General features: G+C 47.1%; 3 protein-coding genes across 4 annotated transcripts; 1 reads left to right on the forward strand and 2 right to left on the reverse strand.

Moving 5' to 3' along the window:
* Positions 1-222: 222 nt before the first annotated feature.
* LOC108144156 (beta-1,4-glucuronyltransferase 1) lies at positions 223-1,854 on the reverse strand. The gene is made up of 4 exons (XM_017268800.2): positions 1,840-1,854; positions 810-1,642; positions 592-745; positions 223-535 (listed from the first exon to the last, which is right to left on the reverse strand). The coding sequence occupies exons 1-4, from the start codon at positions 1,852-1,854 to the stop codon at positions 311-313; spliced, it is 1,227 nt and encodes a 408-aa protein (XP_017124289.1). The 3' UTR covers positions 223-310.
* A 529-nt stretch (positions 1,855-2,383) lies between these two features.
* On the forward strand, positions 2,384-9,638 carry LOC108144499 (helicase ARIP4). The gene is made up of 8 exons (XM_017269432.2): positions 2,384-2,678; positions 3,498-5,813; positions 5,870-6,474; positions 6,536-6,734; positions 6,800-7,493; positions 7,564-7,672; positions 7,731-7,964; positions 8,020-9,638. Coding segments are annotated over exons 1-8 (4,923 nt in total). The 5' UTR covers positions 2,384-2,676; the 3' UTR covers positions 8,784-9,638.
* A 44-nt stretch (positions 9,639-9,682) lies between these two features.
* LOC108144498 (histone acetyltransferase KAT6A) lies at positions 9,683-18,527 on the reverse strand. Of its 2 annotated transcripts, none has more exons than XM_017269430.1 (5): positions 18,350-18,527; positions 16,947-17,817; positions 16,797-16,886; positions 11,887-16,735; positions 9,683-10,966 (listed from the first exon to the last, which is right to left on the reverse strand). In XM_017269430.1, exons 2-5 carry the CDS (start codon positions 17,807-17,809, stop codon positions 9,782-9,784), a joined length of 6,987 nt encoding a protein of 2,328 aa, XP_017124919.1. In that variant the 5' UTR covers positions 17,810-17,817; positions 18,350-18,527; the 3' UTR covers positions 9,683-9,781. The 2 variants fall into 2 exon arrangements, with proteins under 2 accessions (XP_017124919.1, XP_017124920.1); XM_017269431.2 differs by lacking the exon at positions 18,350-18,527 and adding an exon at positions 18,061-18,294.
* Between the last annotated feature and the right edge of the window lie 401 nt (positions 18,528-18,928).

Below are 18,928 nucleotides of genomic sequence, written 5' to 3' on the forward strand. Positions count from 1 at the left end.
CATTTTAATTCCGAAATCTCTAGTTTTCGAGACCCCGAGGTTCAGGCGGACAGGCAGGGTAAAGACCTTGACCAAGAGTATATATCTTATACCCTTTTACTCTACGTTTAACGGATAAACTAAACACGCATATATAAACACTTGTTTTTTTTTTTTGTTTTGTGATTTTTTTCTGAAGCTGTAAGAGTCGAAAGAAGAGAAAATTGATAACTAAATTTGTACGCAATAATAGCTCATTTGGCCTACGAGCTTTCTACTACGAAACTTTCTTAAAGACAATCCATTTAAATACTATTCAGCTATTGACATTTTATTTAACTAGAATTTGATTATTTTTAGATTTCAATAGCAACCGTGGATCGTTTTTGTATCGCACAAATATTTCGCTTTTGAAAACATCGAACTTCCTGCGATTCGCATTATTCTGCTGCTCTCGCCAAGCTGGTCTCGCCTGCTTCCTTTGCAATCCCCAATGTCCGGTAAAAACGGGGGACAGAACATAGAACTGAAAGCCAGCTAAATGCATCTCATAAACCTGCAAAAAGTAAATCGTAAACCAGTGCATATATATGTGGAACAAGTACTACTTACTTGAGAGTTTCTGGTGAAGCCGTAGCCCAGAAATCTTTCGTCATGTGCTGGTGCATTGTCTATGGCTATGTAGAATGGTTCATATAGGAATTCAAAGTTCGTTACGATATGGCTCACTGTGACCTCCGTCTCATTTGTGTTTGTGGATAGCCACCTAAAAGGCAATTATTTACTATTTACTGAGATACATTTTAAAAGCTAATTGAGTATGCACATACTTGGAGAAGTTTGTGGCATATTGGTTGTAGATAAAGACCTTCTCGTGGAATGGTCGTGCTAAGCCTTTCCTAATCAATCGCAGCAGGGCGTTCTTGGAGCGGGGAAACGTGGCTCTAACATCAATCTCGAAAGTGGGGATCACGTAGGCACAGCTCTTGGAGCAGTTGGCAGTTCGAAAGAACTGATTCAGCTGCGGCACACTGTTCGTGCTGGGCACAATGTCGATGTCCGTGAGAAAGACGTACTTTGTCTGGCAGCCCTTGCGCGCCAGATTCCGCATGTGGTTCTGGGGATAGGTGTTCCTCTGGCGCCACTGCAGGGTCTTCAGCGAACGGAACTTGAGCAGCGATTTCAGCGTTCTGTCCGGATACTGGCAGTCGAATTTGCCCTTCATGTTCAGCGGCAGAGCGGCCACTCGCGGCAATTTGTCGTAGTCCCTTGGCGTGAGCAAATGAAAGGTGGCATTCTCCCGGATGTTGGCAAAGCACAGACGCATATAGGTGACGAAGTACTGCAGGACAACGAACTCCTCGTGGCCAGCCGCAAAAACCGCCACGGACATCTTGCCCTGCCAATTGGCAGCCACCTGGGGCAGCGAATTGAGGCGCTCCACCGAAGTCTGGGTGGCGAGGCAAACCAAACTGGAGTCCCCGGAGTCCATGTACTGCTCGCCCAGCAACGCAAAGTCCTTGATCCTGTACAGCTGCTGATTGTCCCAGCGACCGTAGCTCAAGTCAATGTTCTCGAAGGCCAGCATCGCCGAATTATTGGGAGCCACGAAGCCGTCCAAGTTGTTCAGCGGCTGCAGCAGAGCATAGGCGATGTCCGAATGCTAGGGACATTCCACGGTCGCCGGACTACGAGGAGTCAGCTCCGGAGGTGGGCATTTTTGGGGTGCATCTCCTGCCGGAGGATACACCTTCAAAAGCCAGAAAATATTAAGCGACAGGAAGGCCAGCACAATTTTCAGCGTACTCCAGTTTGATATGTGGCACTGAAAGGGGGGACAACTGTTTTAGCAGGACATACGTGAATTTCAATCATTGAATTACCATTATTCAAGCAACACAAATATCACAAATCAGTTAATTATCAGGAAAACACAACCATAAAAACTTATTATACGTTAAAATCCAAAGGTCCTTGCAGTATGACCGTATCTCTCTTCGATGAAAATAATATACCGTGTTCAGTGGAGACACGCTGGAAATAGAAAGTGGCACACTATTAAATACGTTTCCGCCAACGACTTTTAATTATTTTTCTTTTGTTCATTCTTGTGCTTTATAAAAATAGAATAACTTTTGGTTTTCGAATTTTCTTAGATTTAAAATATATTTGTAAATTTGTATATTCATATTGTCAATGATTTAAATACACATTTTGAGTACATATTGATACGTACTGTAAGTTTCTAGTAAACAAATTTTAAAGTCAAACACGGCTAAACATTTAAATTTAAAAAGTTTTGTCCCGATTCCACTCATTCCGATAAATATCCCAGACAAATCGTGCAATGAGTCCCCATCGGGTAATATCGCTCAATGCATCGATGTTTTTATACATCACTAGTTCATATATGTATAGTAATGTATTCATTATATACAAATATACATGTTGAAAACAGCGAGAAAATAAATCGAGAATAACATATTAAGTTAATATAAAAACAAGCTAAAGAACTTGGTCTTCGAAATACAAGTGACAGACGCGATCAACCGAGAATCTCAAAACCGAACACCAATCAAAAAAACCTTCCAATAGTGCATAATAAAAAAAAAATCCATATGTATAAAATAACAATAATTAAGAAGCTGTGTTGTTAATTTTTTCATCATAAAAAACTAATTCGCCGGCTGCATGTAAATGTACGTAAGATTGTTTGTGCATCAAATTAAGTAAAATAAAATCCTGCCTATAATTGAGAAAAAATCTTGCCAGTTAATTGTGCATATATAATTGTATTAGTCTTTGAGATAATTTCTGTGTCGACCCCAATTGTTTTGATTCATCCTGCCCCTTAAGAACAAAAAGGGAGCGAGGCATAAGACCCAAGAATTTCCATTTTTATGGCCATAAATCCGGCCCGGTTACGAATTCAGTATGTACTTGCGTATATGAGTATGTAATGAGCATACATGTGTGGCTTGTAAAAGGCGAATATCACACAAATATTCCTCCTGACTCTACTGATGTAAGTCCACGATAGTTCAGTTACTATATGTATATATAATGGATCGGTAAGCAGCTGCAAGTTCATACGATTTAGTATATGCCCTCAAAGCATACGAAAATTACACCTGTATGTATGTAAGTATGTAGGGGTGCTTCTGATAAGTGTCAACAGCCGAGAATTTATCCGTGCCAAGTAAATACCGATTCCGATCCCTTGGAACCCATATCATAAGTACATTCCTCCCTATATATGGGTATTATGGAGTAGTACTATTGAGTAATAACAATTTCCAGTTTATTACAACGCCCCTGTCCCCAAAGATTTGTTAATTGGTTTTGTGACCTTTGCTAGCGATGGGATAAGTCGGGTTTCTATTGCTCAACTTTACATCATTATGATTATAATTAATTTCTGCAGTGAACATATGAGTTTTAACTACAGAATCTACTCCATCTGCAACTTCTCTTTCGATTTCTTTAAACCATTCTAATCCATCTCTTTTTTCCCACAGGGACACATCCGAAGCCACCAACATGGAAGAGTCAAATCCCAACTACGATGTTAACCAAAGACTTCAAAAGCCGAAGGGTTGGCCCAACGTCAGTGAGTTTCACACCCCGATGATGTTTCCGGAGGACCCCAGGCGGTACTTCCATCATCCTCCCACAGAGCCACAGGCACAGCCACCGGTACCCACACCAATACCCATACCCGTACCCATACCCGTACCCATACCCATACCAACACCCATCGATGGAGCCGTGGAAATACCCGCTAAAATGCCCGAATACTGCCCCGACATGAGTCAGCCGGTGGAGCCCGACCGGGTCATGAATCCCCTGGCCGAAGTGGCCAAGAACACAGTACCTTATGGCCACAAGCGAAAGAACTCGTCGGCCGAGGACCAGGCCGCCAACAAGAAGCTCAGTCTGGCCGTGGCCGCCGCCGCCGAGGAGAAGAAGGCCAGTCACCTGCGCAAGAACATCCGCGACGTGATGAACGAGAACAATCTGGACACCACCACGCTGGCTGCGCAGCGGGAGGAGTCGGAGCGTTTGGCTCGCGTTGCTGGTCAACAGAAGTCAATGCGGGAGATCCAGAAGCAGGTGGTGCACAAGCAGTTCTTCCGCATCCTGCAGCTCGACGAGAGCGAGGGCATTGAGAGCTGTGCGGTGGCCAATCCCGTCGAGCATCACCCGCCCGTCGACTATCCGGAGGAGGAGATAGCCTCGGACACGTTCGACGAGTCGAACAGCAGCAGCCTGAGCGGCGGCAGCATCGAGGATGTGCTGCACAAGGAGGCCAGCGTGCAGCAGCCCAGCGAGGTGGTCACCATCGACGACAGCTCCGACGACGACTGCATCCTGCTGTCCGAGGAGGAGGAGGAGGACGACGACGAGGACATGAACGAGTCGGACGACGCCACCAACAGTGGGATGCATGTGAAGGACGCGTACAATGTGCCCGACGAGAACGGCCAGGTGGTGGTCAACATCGCGCATCCCGAGGGCGAGGAGACCCTCTACCTGGCCCCCCAGATAGCCAAGGTGATAAAGCCCCATCAGATCGGCGGCGTGCGCTTCCTGTACGACAACATAATCGAATCGACACGGAGGTACAACAAATCGAGCGGCTTCGGCTGCATACTGGCCCACTCGATGGGCCTGGGCAAGACGTTGCAGGTGGTTTCCTTCTGTGATATATTCCTGAGACACACCTCGGCGAAGACCGTGCTGTGTGTGATGCCCATCAACACGCTGCAGAACTGGCTGAGCGAGTTCAACATGTGGGTGCCGCGCTACTCGGCCGATGGCAATGTGCGGGCCCGCAACTTCGACATCTACGTGCTGAACGACCAGCAGAAGACGCTGACGGCCCGGGCCAAGGTGATCCTCAACTGGGTGCACGACGGCGGCGTGCTCCTCATCGGCTACGAGCTGTTCCGCCTGCTGGCCCTCAAGCTGGTGAAGACACGCAAGCGCAAGGGCAGCGTCATCCGGCCGGACGGCATGGACTCCAGCAGCGATCTGATGAACCTCGTCTTCGAGGCGTTGGTGAAGCCAGGACCGGATCTGGTGATCTGCGACGAGGGGCACCGGATCAAGAACTCGCACGCCGGCATTTCCCTGGCCCTGAAGCAGATTCGGACGCGGCGACGCATCGTCCTCACCGGCTATCCGCTGCAGAACAACCTGCTCGAGTACTGGTGCATGGTGGACTTCGTGCGGCCCAACTACCTGGGCACCCGCACCGAGTTCTGCAACATGTTCGAGCGGCCCATCCAGAACGGGCAGTGCGTGGACTCCACCCCCGACGACATCAAGCTGATGCGCTACAGGGCCCACGTGCTGCACTCCCTGCTGCTGGGCTTCGTCCAGCGGCGGTCGCACACGGTGCTGCAGCTGACGCTGCCACACAAGTACGAGTACGTCATCCTGGCCAAAATGACCGCCTTCCAGCGCAAGCTCTACGACACCTTCATGACCGACGTGGTGCGCACCAAGGCGTTTCCCAATCCACTGAAGGCCTTTGCCGTCTGCTGCAAGATCTGGAACCATCCGGATGTTCTGTATAACTTTCTGAAAAAATGTGAGACTGATTTAGACTTAGAAATCGACGAGGAGGTGTCCAAGGGAGCTCCCATCCCGATTGTGGAGCCCAGTCCAGATCCCTCCTTGAGTGTGGCTTCGCCTCTGTTCGAGCGGAAAATCAATGGAGCCAGCGAAGCGGTGGTCAATAGTATTGAAACCCTGCCCAAAGCCGATAATCAAAACTTATTTCATATACCCACATCATCGGATTTGAATGCTAAATATTTGAACAAGAGGTATGGTGTATTTTGATTGTTTACCTTTTTAAATTTATAATTATTTTGTTTTTTAGTCCTAGTTTCTACGATGAAAAGCCGGAGCCACTTAATTATGGCACCTTCGGTAGTGAGGGTAAAAACAATTATTGGATGGACTCCAGTATTCTTCCCAAGCCGGCGGGATGCGTTGAGGTCATCAAGCAAACGGACACGAGCATGTCAAATAACTTTGAGAGCATAACCGGGTCATCGGAGATCGTGGATCTGGACACAAACGAGATAAAGACCGTCGAAACGACAATACAAACGCCGTGTTCCAACAATCAACTAGAAAATGAGTGCAATTCCAACAAGCCAAGTGAATGGAATGCCTCGGGCATTAAGAACGTTAGTAGCGTTCCCGTCGAGCCGTTCAAAAAGTTGCTAAAAAGTAAGCGAAACGATGAGTTTTCATGTTCGTGGGCCGTCGACCTCATGAAGAACTACGTGTCGGGTCTTATATCCAATTCGCCGAAAATGGAGATTTTCTTCTGCATCCTGAAGGAGAGCCTTCAGTTGGGCGATCGTATTTTGTTGTTTAGCCAAAGTCTATTAACCTTAAACCTACTCGAAGTCTATCTAAAATCTAGTTATGTTCCTGGTAGCAATATGTTCTGGACTAAAAATAGCTCTTATTTTCGTAAGTATGCCCAAATAGATACTATAAAGTTATAGTTACTCATATTACTTATTTTTTACAGGTTTGGATGGTTCTACTTCCTCGCAGGAAAGGGAAAGACTAGTCAATGAATTTAATGCAAATAGTAATGTTAAGCTTTTTTTAATATCTACACGAGCTGGCTCATTGGGCATTAACCTGACTGGAGCGAATCGCGTTATAATATTCGACGCTAGTTGGAATCCCTGTCACGATACACAAGCTGTATATAGGATTTATAGGTAAGAGTTGATGAACTTGACTAGGTCACCGCTATAGTAACTAAAGTGATCTACCAAATTTTCAGATATGGTCAGACTAAGCCGTGTTTTGTGTATAGAATTGTAATGGACAAATGTCTGGAGAAGAAGATATACGATAGGCAAATCAAAAAGCAAGGCATGTCCGATCGAATCGTCGACGAGTGCAATCCCGAGGCACATCTTTCGATGAAGGATATAACCAATCTGTGTCACGACTACGACTCCGATGAAGACACCGTCGAGGAGATAAACAAACCAATAAACGATTTGAGCAAGCCAAGCTCACCGTCGGAGGAGGGCAGCAAGCCAGCAGTTGAGCAGATTAAGAGAGAAGACGAGACCAATAACTCGCTAGATGGGCAAAATAAATCAACCGAAGATCAAAACAAGACGGCAAACCATCAGACGGAGTCCAAAACACTAAACGGCGCCTCACATTCACCGATCAAAAAGGAAAAGGACGATGTCCCGGAAAACACTGTCCATGCCGACTCGATTATCAACACCATTCTCGAGCTGCACAGGCACTGTGTGACAAAGGAACCCTTCTTGCACGAGAGTTTGTTGGTTGATCAAAAGGACAGGAAACTGTCGCAGGCGGAAAAAAGACAGGCTCATCGGAGCTACGAACTGGAAAAGAAGGCAGCTGTAAATCAGAGATGTACTTATGCGCCAGCGAAAATGCACTACAAGATCGTGAACAACGACGGAACTGTAATTACCAAGCCAATGAATCAGGTAGAGTGCCTTGTAAATTACTCACCCATGTCTGGAATTCATCTTACTTTAACTTTACCTCTGTCCATAGCAAACAAAGACCAATACATTGGCTTCCTCTGGTCGATCCACTCGTTGGATTCCAGCTGACGTGTGGCAAAGACAGGGAATGACTGCCCAAGAAATGACCCTGCCACTTGGTAAGTGTGTTATCCTTTTGTCCAACTTGAGCAATAGCCTAACTAATATGCATTTCAGACGTTGTTATTCCCACAAATTCGGCCGACAAAGCCAATATAATTCTAAAGGCTGGCCAACGAGTTATGGTTCTGAAGTCGACGAAAGGAATTTACATGCAGTTGGACAGCGGGAAGATCATAGCTATAAGGACAACGGCCAAAACTGAACCCGAAAAGACAAACAAGGATGATGTGATAGACATAACTTCCGACTGTGACACCGACACAGCAAAACCCCAAACTCCAGAAGAAGGTAGGCACTTCACTTATGCTGAATTGATGATGTTGAATAACTAATCTCCTTTTAGATGTGAAAGATCTGACAGCCGATGACGAACCGCATGTGATTAAGAGTAAGGAAAGCACTCCAGCAACCAGTAGCCGGACGGAAATGTCGACGAAAGAGCGAAAGTCCGCGGAGAACATGCAACATTTTAAGCCGCAAACACAACCAAATAATACTTTAGCCACCCCAACAAATCAGCACCCGATGCCTTGTGACTTGAACTACACACAGCAGGCGCAAACCCTGCCGCAGCAGCAGTCGCATCAACAGCCGCAGCAACAGCAACCACCGCAACAGCAACAACCGCAGCAGCCACCGCCACAGGCGTATAAACATCCGAATCACATGCCTGCGGCCGGCGAGGCTTACAGCAATGCCAATAGTATTCAGCCCAATGCGCCACTGGCGCCGCATCCAGGAGCGCCCAACAGCGAGCCGGCGCCGTCGGCGGACAGCTCGTACTTCCAGGCCAAACCCTTCCAGCACACATATCCGCCACAGTACTACGATTACTATGACAATAAGCACAAGGCGGCGCCGGCGCCCGGAGCCAGCTACCACATCAATAACTACACCTCGTACGGCAATCTGAACTTCGCACCGTATCATTCCAACCTGCATCCGCCAGCGGCGTACATCGGTGCTCCGTCGTCGTACGTCAACTCGAATGTTTTCCCTCGCCAGCATTGGAGTTCGGTTGTAAACTCACCGGCGTCAAGCGAGTCTATTCGACAGCCATCGTACATTGGCAGTACTTACCCCATCAACGAATGGTCGTCGCAATAGCAAGTGTAAATAGACCATGGTCCAATATCTCCGTGTCCAGTTGAGGGCGAAGCCACTTTAACGAGCTCAAATATACTCAGACTATATCTTTTAACTGATACTTTTATTATGTTTCGATTTCGAGTTCGATTTCTGTTTGACTTTCAACCATGTTTTATTGTATAGATTATTGTAATTGCTTTTTTGTTTATACATTTCTTTTATAATGTACTCAAAGAATATTTATTCAGGCGTTGGCAAAAAGAAGTAAACTGTCAAAACAAATCATTATCATTATACTAGACAATTAGTGAGATCATACAAGTGATCAATAAACCACACACACAATGCTTCCTATACTCGTTAAATTTCAATTTTACCCATGATAATGTTCTTGTGGCTTGCGAATCAAAATATGTAATGCAAACAGCAATTGTTTACTTTGTCGTTAGGGTGTTTACCTTGACTGGACGAAAACAGAGCTCGGCCTTTATTCCTTACCACTACTTCCCTCTAATTTATTTATTATCTTATCATAGTAAATTCTTTTTAAACGCATAATTACGATAAGTTATTAGTTTTTATTCTGAAACAAATACAAACAAAATCTAAACAAATATTCATAGCTCGTAACCTACTGTGTAAGCAATCGTTCTACCCAATTGTATTTAATTCAGAAGCCCATGAATAGTAAAACTCATACGGAATAACATTCGAAAACTGGTCTCTTTTGGTTTTGGGTAGCAATGCCCGGTAAAAGGAAACTAAAAAAAAACATTGACATTAGTCTAGATAATAGCACATTCGAAATAATAATAAACAAGCTTTGATTAAACAATGTTAGGATCTAAGCAATAAAGAAAAAGTATTAAACAACCACTATTTACTATTTAGTTGCTCTTCAGGAAAAGGCCTTCAGATTTGAATTGTTAATTTGACGTAATGTATATTTATTTACAGCACACATTCATATATACAAATCATACTCAATACAATAACATATAAAATGTGCGCATCTATTATCTGCGAATAGAACCGTTGAGAGGTAAGTAGGGGGAATACGTGGGGTACATCGGATTGGATGGGGTGCCCCGCTGCAGCACGCAGGCATCCTGGTACTGAGATTGCATATTCATCATCTGCATCGGAATCTGCGAGTTGGGGTATTCGCTCCCCGAGCTGTAGCTTCCAGTGGGCGGTGACTGTTGCGGCGACATCCGGTAGCTGTTGATGGCCCCATACGGAGCCATCAGGTTGGGGCTGATGTGCACGTTGGCGGTCCGGTTGTTGCCGCTGCCCATGGGCGTCGAGGTGTGCTGCACCGGGGCGGATGGCGTGTTGCGGGTCTGGCGGCTGGTGTTCTGTGCCGACGCAATCGGCGCAATGTTCATGTTGCTCGGATAGTACTTGTACTGCAGCGGCGTCACCTGCGTCTGCAGCATGTTGGGCGGCGTGGAGATGTTCCGGTTCTGCATCAGCAGGTGCGGCGGCGGCGTCATCGAGTTCGGCGGAATGGGATGGTGCGGCGAGGGGGCCAGATTCACCTGCGCCCCCGGCGACGTGTTGCACGGCTGGCTCTCCAGGCAGTTGGTGAGCTGCTGCAGCTTGGACAGGCTACACAGGTTGCCCGCCAGCGAGGCGCTGGCTCCGCCGGAGCCATTGGCCGCCGAAATCGTGTCCTGACCCGTCTGCCGCTGGTCGTTGCCGTTGCCCGCCGTCGGCGGACCGCCCAGCGAACTGGAGACCGGCACTCGCGGCGCATTCTCCGCCGCAGGCATGTTGTTCTGCAAGTAGAAGTTGTTGACGGCACACGCCGACGACGGCTGCTCCAACCGCTGGTGGCTGTTGGCCAGCGAGTGCACGGAACTGTTCAGCGACATGCGCTGCTGAATGCCCACAAGGTCGTAGTTCGAGGGATTGGCCGAGAAGTTCTGGCTGATCTGCGGAATGGGCACGTAGTCGGTGGGCTGCATGTTCTGCTGGTGGCCGTGCTGCAGGAACTGCAGGTTGTGCAGCGAGTCGTGGTGCGACTTGGCAATGTTCGCCGTGGCCCCGCCCTGCGGAATCTGGTGATGAGTATTCGTTGTGGTCGTTGCCGGCGCCGCGTTCTTAGCGTCACGCTGCTGGCTCGTATTTCCGCTGCGAATCTGTTTGGGCGTGGTGGCTCTGTGGGAGGGAGTCGGCGAGCTAACTGCAATGTCCGCCTGCAAAATGGATATATACGACAATTAATACGTAGGAATCGAACAAAGACAAGAAGGAAAGCTAAAGTTAAGCTAATCAATTACTAAATAAATAAGGTCCATCTACCGGGAATTCAGATTTATGCTGATAACTTTTAGTTCGATAATAACTATCGACCACATAAATTTATGAAATGAAAACATACAAGAATTTAATAAAAAGATGGTACGCTATAGTTAAGTGATCCGACGTTACTGAGCTAAACAATGTCAAAATAAATAAGGCTCAACAAAACTAAGCGGGTTTCAGGTGGCGCCATCTACCGAGAGTTCACATATATGCTAATAACTTTAAATATAAATGAGTTGACGGTTATTGACCAAATAAACTTATGAAATGAAAAAATACGAGAATTAATATGTAAGACTCCGTCAATAACAAGAAGGTGCGCTATAGTTAAGTGATCCCAAGTTACTGAGCTAACCAACTACAAAATAAATAAGGCTCAACAAAACTAAGCGGGTTTCAGGTGGCGCCATCTCCCGGGAATTCACATTTATGCTAATAGCTTTTAAACTAATAGTTTGATTTTAAAGACTTTCTTACGATAGTTATTCACCGAATAAACTTATGGAATTAAAATATACGAGAATTAATACGTAAGACTAGGCTATAGTTAAGTGTCCCGACGCTAGTAAGCTAACAAAATAATTGGGTTTCAGGAGGCTCCATCTACCGGGAATTCACATTTATGCTAATAACTTTTAAAATAATAGTTCGATTTAAAAATTATATACCATACTAACTAGGTTCTACGATTTCTGGACATGGTTAGATGGACTTGGCTATGGGTCCTGATCAAAAACATATATACTTTAAAGGGTCGGCAATACCTTTTACATGCTTTACAACGAATTAAATAAAATATAGAAAATATTACCTGGGCATTTAGCTTCCTGCTCTGATGCTGGTGCTGCGAGTTGCTGAGGAGATTTATGTTTGGCGCACCCTCCGGCGCCAGATTCATGTTCAGATTGTTCTGCTGCTGCATGTGGGAGTTCTGGATGGACATGTGCATGGGCGTGGTGACCGGCTGGTTCTGCATGGAGCAGTCGGAGAACTGCCGGTGCGGCTGGTGCATGTGCACATTGGAGGCGGCGGCGATCTCCTGCGAGCCGTGGGCGATGGCCGTGCCAATGTTGGCCGGCGACTCCATGTTGATCTGCGCACTGATTCCGCAATCGTAGTGCTGCATGGCCGCGTTCGCCGAGGACTCCGTGTTATAGACCAGATTGGGATTCACGTCCGATTGGCCGCCGCCGCCGCCGCCACCGCCCACCTGAAGGTTGGCATGCTGGGCGGCGGCGTGGATGTTGGGATGACCACCACCAATCTTGTTGAGCTTGCCCTCGCGCGAAATGACCGATGTGGAATTGACGCCATGCTCGACCTTCTGCTTGGCGGGCCCGCCTCCCGACTGCGGATTCACTGGATTGGGCATGAGGACCGTCGACTCAGCCGGGTTGGGATTGGGATTGGGGTTCTGCCGTGACACCGAATTCTGCACATTGGCCAGCGACTTCATCTGCTGAGCCTGCTTCTGTTGGGTGGCGCACTTTTGATTGTAAATGGCCGCCTGGTTGTTGGCCACGTACTCGTTGCAATGCTGGACATGGCCATCCTCGCGGGCACTGCTGACCACATTGGACACACTGGAGACCACCTTGGGCTGCTGCTGCTGCTGCTCCTCCTTCTTGCCACTGGTCTTGCGCTCCACCTTGTGCTTCTCCTTGGTCTGGTGCATCTGGTGGTGGGCGGCGTGCTGCATGGCCAGGTTGGCGGACTGATAGAGGTTCTGCGTGAAGTTGTGCGTGTAGGCCATGGTGGTGGCCAGATCCTTGTGGAACTGCTTCTGTCCCTTCTGCGCGGCGGGGTCCAAATGCGAGAGATTGTAGCCGTAGTACTCCCACTGCCAGTACTGTGAGGTGTGGTAGTTGGGCATCTGGTTGATCGGGAACTGCGAGGGAATGGAGTTCTGCAGCTGGGCGTGCTCGTTGCCCTTCAGTGGGATCTTGTCCCGAATGGGAATGGGTGCCGAGGGCGCCCTGGCATTCGACTTCTCCTCCTCCTTGACCTGCACCAGTTGTTGGTCCGACTTGATGACTTCCCTTTCGGGCAGCACCTTCACCCGGCTCGGATCGTACTTCTTTTCGCCGCTGTTGACTACTTCCGGCTTTACAACTGGCACTTCCGGCACTGCTTTCTTGATGGCCTTTTCTTTAATTTCGACATTTTCCTTGACCATTGGCTGCTCCACTTTTTCGGGCGAGATCTTTTCCTTCACCGGCTGCTGTTGAGGTTGCTCCACAAGGGTAGGAACATGAACATCCGTTCGATGCGATGGCGGATTGGGCGCAGCGACTTCGACTTTTTTAATCCTTTCCATTTCGGATGGCTTCGGTGCGGTTTCAATGGCCTGAGCCGGCACAGCTTCATTGGCTTTTGCCTTATGCACAACTGGAGCGGGAAGTTCGGGCAGAGACTTCTGCATTGGCACCGCTGGCGGAAGTGCCGAGGAGGAGGAGGAGTCGGGTGAGAACTTCAAGTGGTTAACATCCAGCTCCAGTTTCTTTTCCTCCGTGCAATTCTTAACATTCTCCGCACTAACAGGAACATTAACCTTTTCCAAAACGGGCTGAGCAGGCACCACAATGGGTTCCACTTTTTCGGGACTCTTCGGTTTGGGCTTTTGCTCAGGAACTTCAAGCGGTTTGACCTCCTTGATGTCAACCTCCTTTGGGGTTTCCTTGACCTCTGGTGTGTTTGCCACCGGCTTGTCCGGCGTACTATATTTGACCTCTTCCGGTTTGTACGACGTCGTGACGTCGGCGAACAACGTCTTCTTGGTTTTCTTGGCCACCGCATCGAGCACTTGATCACTTATGCTGTTGGCTTCACTCTCGTTCCTTGCCAACTCCTTGCTCTTCTCCGGGCTCTCGGTTTTTGCCACCTTAACCAGCTCTTTAGTGGCTTCCTTTGCTGGACTAATCGCCGGCACTTCGACAGGTTCTGATGTGGTATTCCCATTGAACTGCGACTCCTCGGAGCGTTTGCCATTGGACTGTTTACCCCTCAGCTTGGGTACAATGTTGACCGGTTTGTCCACATGCTCCTTTTCCACCACAATCTTGCTGATCTCCTTCGTAGTAGGTTCATCCACATGAGGGCCACTTTCTACGCCTGAAATCTCCGATTGACTTTGAATCGGTGGATTCGGGTCGGCTGCGATGGCATTGCTCTCCAGCGGGCGGTCGAAATGCTTCCGTTTGTTTGTGTGGGGGATCAGGTCGTTGCGTTTGGCCAAACGCTGGGCCCTTTTGGTCAACTGCTCGGACAGTTCCTTAGAAGACTTGCAATCGGATGAGTCGGAGTGCTCGCCAAACGACTGCTCCTCCAGAGGCGGCTGTGCTGCAGTCAGCTTGCATTTCTTGGCCTCATTGGGAGCCGATTTTAGGAACTCTTCCGGACAGGCACGTTTCCGCTGATTTTCCCTCTCGTCCAACAACTTTTCAGAGCTTGGCCCACGAGATTTAATGCTGGGAAACTCGGCACTCTCCTGACTCAACTTCGGTGTAGTGGGCACACTTTGCTTAACAACTGCCTTGTTATCTTCGTTAGTTTCTTTCGAATCCGACTGTTTCTCAATTTGGTTGTTCAAGTATTCACGATTGGAAATCGGCTTGATTATGTTGGGCAATTTGGAGACCGACAGTAGCGGACTCCATCGCAAGCAGTCTGCCTCTATGATTATTCGAGTTTTGCTGTTCGCCATTTTATTGTGATGAGCCACAACTTTCTTCCAGTCGATCTTCACATTTATCTGATACCTTATGTCGCCGTCGTTTTTCCTCAACTTGATGAAGTTCAACAGTTCAAAGGCCAGGGCAATGTCTGAAATGGCCAAACCAGTTTTAATGGCTATATCCTTGAACGTGATCTTTGTGTGGTTGCGATACTTGTACAAGTACTCCAGCACAACGGATTTCCAGTACGAAAAGTACGACAGGCGTCCCAGATCCGAGAGCGGCTTCTCCGGGGTGCCCAACTGGCCCTCCTCGCGGCTCAACAGGTAACTGAAGTCGATCAGGAACCTGCCGTAGCCTTGCCTCTGGTACTGCGGCATCGTCAGGATGCAGGACACGTTGTACTTTTGAGTGCAGTGCTTTTCCTTTGAGAAGTAGCCAACCAGATGACATCCGCTCTGATCGTTTTTAGTCAGAATATAGAAGAGAAACGGTTCCACGTCGTAGTAGAGGGTTTTGTGGTCGAGAAAAAACTTGGCCAGCAGGCATAAGTTTTGGCAATATATCTTGTTTACGTTGCCATCCACTTCAAACACCGATATATTGCCCTGTCTGAATATTTCCGTGCCTGGCGGTTGCTTCCAAATACACTTGTTCTGATGTCTGTCCAGAACAGAACGACTCTTTGTGTACTTCAGGCAGAATTCGCACAAAAACAGCTTCAGTAGCCTGGTGTACTCCTGCGGAAAGGGGCTGGAGTACCAGGTCTCAATGTCCCACTTTCCTATTTGGATCGATTTGGGACTCTGGGTGTTCTGTCCCGGCTTCAGGCTTATATCGTTTACTTTTTCGACATGATTATTGGACATTTGAACGACGGCCTTGTGGAGAACCTCTTGATAGAGTTCCACATCCGTGGCGGTCACACCGGGCGGCAGGGGCTGATTCTCGAAGGGATTGGCACGCTTTGTGCTTTCCCCAGCCACATCCTCGTCGTTATGCGTTTCTGGTTTGCCATCAGCCTCGCTGTGGGTCTCCCTGCTCCTTTCAATCTCCTCCAGAAGTTGAACCTTCATAACAGTCTCCTCAGTTAGATACGGAATGTCATCGTCGCACTTCTCGTACGACTTGCCTGCTTCCAGCGGCATACTTTTCAAGGGCACAATCTTTTTCTTCTGCCCATTTGCGGTCTGTCGCCTTATGGTCATGCCGCCAATGGCTGTTGTGGTGCTTTTGTCCGGAGTAGAAGCAGCTACTGGCGTGCTTTTTGGCGCCCTGTTTGCGGCAGGTGACGTGGCAAACGTGCTTGCTGCTGGCTTTGTGTATCCCATGTTCTTGCCACTTGCGTTATTTTTTGATTTTACAAATATGTCAATGGGGTTTTTCGCCACGGCGGCGAACCCCCAGTTCTCACTGGCCACTTCATTGGTTTGCGGCGAGCCTAGACCTTCGCCCACATTAAGTTTGGCGCAGCTCTGCTTCTCATTCTCGAAGATCTTCCCCTTCAGCGTGCTGCGATCGGTGTCATAGTCCTCCTCGTCGTTCTCATCATCGCATTCGGAACTGTCGCTGGAACTCTCGCTGGAGTCCGAGTCAGAGCTCGATGAAGTGCACGAATCCGAGGATGTGCTCTCGTCCTGATCGTTGTCATCGCCATTCCTGTTCCTGTCGTCGTCCTCGTCGTCGTCGTCTTCACTTTCGCTGGACGAACTTGTCGACGACAGATCCGAAAAGGTTCGCTTGCGCGTTTCCTGGCTAGCCAAGTAGCCTCCCTGTAATATTTGCGACCTCTTCTGCTTGCCCGGGAACTCGAACTGGTCCTCACTGTGGTTTAGTTTCCTTGAGTTCAAGCTGGCGGGCATTTTCCTCCTCTGGCCGTTGCCGTCGTTGTAAACGCAAAGCTTTGAGGTCGATGGACTATCGATGTTGCCTTCCTTTTTGATGATTTGCCGCTTACTGGAGGCATATTTATCGGAGGGGGTCATTCTAGGATTTAATTTAACGATTAAAAGCACACTCATTTAATTTGAAAAGTATTTCAAAGTACCTCTCATTGGCAGCCTCCATTTTGATCCTTGTATTGTCTTTTTTAATCAATTTCGGATTATCTATGCTTTGTTTGGAGCATGTTTTACACCTGATAAGAGAATTGATTAGTATATAAATTAATAGTTTTGGCAATTTATAGTAAGCCTACCTGTAAGGATGCTTGGGCTTCTTGTCTGGAATCGTATCGAGACAGGTTAAGTGAAAGTGGTCCTTGCACACGAAGCACTGCAGCAGGCAAGGCCCACGGTTGCGCATTTTGCAGACGGAGCAATCGGCGCAGTTCTGGCAATCCCAAATCGTGCCCTTCGTGACGAGCATGTAGAGCAGAACGTAGGATTGCGACTTGCACCTGCCGGCAATATTGGCGCAGGTGGTGTGCAGAGAAATCCCGCACTGTTTGCATGAGCTCAGTGGCTCTGGGATGCCGTTGAGGTTCTTCTGCGAGTTTCCCGAGCAGTGGGTGCAGCTCTCCTCGCCCTTTATGATCACATCCGAGGCAGGGGCGCATTTCCGCGGGGTTGTCAGCGATTTACCCTTTTTGTAGAGCTTGCCCTCCTGGATCAGAAAGCCGGCGTCCACGGCCTTCTTAATGGATGCCTTAATCACGGCCTTAAAGTCCACATTGGGCGACAGGTCGATGCAGTTGAACTTCTGAATGTAGTTTTCTATGCTCTTAATGGTGGATCCCTCGCATTCGCCCAGATCGTGGACCGCCTTGGCCACCAACTTGTAGAGATTGGTATTCTTGTCCACCTTGATGCGACGCTTGGCCATCGGCGCCTTGTAAGAGTGCAATCCCTTGTTGTACACCTTGATCACTGCGCCCGATTCGACGGCCTTCTCCAGTTTCTCGGCCACAATGTCCTCGTGGAACTTGTGGTGCGTGCCGATCGCCTGGCAGATCCTCTGCACGGAGGGCCTCTGTTTCTGGGACCTGATCTTCGATATGGCCTCGAGGATCCATTGCTTCCAGGTGTCCATGTTTATATCGTGGGCCGATTCCCTCATCATGGCTTACTCTAAAAAGGAAATTACAAAGAAATGATTTATAAAGGTGGTTTCCTTAAAGATTTTAACTATAACACTATCCAATAAGTAGCTAATATTGTTAAAAGAGTTTTCTCAACATACATACATACATTAAATTAAAAAATATTTAATGAAAAATGCCCTTAACAGATGCATTCCGAAAGCAAGTATCTTTCGCTCTACTAAATAGTATCTAACATCTCAGCCTGCTTGTATTTATTGTAAAAACATACGTTTTTCTTCATACGCTTGAATAGTAATGCAAATTCAGTTGTGGGCTATGCGGAATTGCAGCTCAATTGCTCACTATGCACTGCAGAAATTGATGTAACTCCGGCACTTGAAGTGTTTTCATTTAGAACTTATAAAACCAGTATGTTGCAGGCATGCATGTATAGTTTGTACAATTTGATTAATCCGAGTAGTTTCCGCACAACAATCCCACTTTTTATGTACGTATCCACTTTACAAAAACTATTCTACAGCATACACACATATTTAGATACATATGTATGTACATACTTTTATTATTTCAATTGTGGTGAAAGTAAGCGCGAATATAGACCGAACTGCTGACTTATATCAACTCCACGTTAAAAATTACACTCAGAACGCATCTGAAGACATTTAATATCTTGGAAACAATAACAAATATTAATTTTGCAATGAAGTTTGATCGCTACTGAGTATTAGAAGGCTTTATTAGGGGCCTATCTACACGGTGCCACAACGAAAACGCGGCTAGGATGCCAGGCGCTTAAATTAGGAATGAAGGAATGAAACACATACGCTAATGAAGTACATAAAATCAATTCAATTAATAAATCAATAAATAAATCAATTTAAACATTATTATTTTAGCTAAAATTAATGGAAAAAAATTATGCCAAACCAAACACCATACGGAAGATAAGATCTTTGGTAATAACAGTTTATCGGCTTGGAGTTTTATAACGATCATCATATTAAATAGTTTATCTTAAAGTTATGCTATGAATTAGCATACAACTAAAAGTAGTAAGAATTACCGCAATTTCGAACATAATAAATTCAGAATTATATTTACTTGAATTATAGATCACATATTAAAATGTTTTTAAA

This window comes from Drosophila elegans, unplaced genomic scaffold, assembly GCF_018152505.1.
Source record: "Drosophila elegans isolate 14027-0461.03 unplaced genomic scaffold, ASM1815250v1 contig_183, whole genome shotgun sequence".
NCBI classification, from domain to species: domain Eukaryota; kingdom Metazoa; phylum Arthropoda; class Insecta; order Diptera; family Drosophilidae; genus Drosophila; species Drosophila elegans.

Bases quoted from the DNA above. Each gene is read 5' to 3' on its own strand.
- LOC108144156 (XM_017268800.2), bottom strand. The intron at 746-809 runs GTATGTGCATAC...ATTGCCTTTTAG, and splicing joins TATGCCACAAACTTCTCCAA to GTGGCTATCCACAAACACAA. The intron at 536-591 runs GTAAGTAGTACT...TACTTTTTGCAG, and splicing joins GCTTCACCAGAAACTCTCAA to GTTTATGAGATGCATTTAGC.
- LOC108144499 (XM_017269432.2), top strand. The intron at 5,814-5,869 runs GTATGGTGTATT...TTTGTTTTTTAG, and splicing joins GCTAAATATTTGAACAAGAG to TCCTAGTTTCTACGATGAAA. The intron at 6,735-6,799 runs GTAAGAGTTGAT...CCAAATTTTCAG, and splicing joins GCTGTATATAGGATTTATAG to ATATGGTCAGACTAAGCCGT.
- LOC108144498 (XM_017269430.1), bottom strand. From the start codon at position 17,809: ATGATGAGGGAATCGGCCCACGATATAAACATGGACACCTGGAAGCAA. The intron at 16,887-16,946 runs GTAGGCTTACTA...TTCTCTTATCAG, and splicing joins AAGCCCAAGCATCCTTACAG to GTGTAAAACATGCTCCAAAC. The intron at 10,967-11,886 runs GTAATATTTTCT...TCCATTTTGCAG, and splicing joins GCAGGAAGCTAAATGCCCAG to GCGGACATTGCAGTTAGCTC.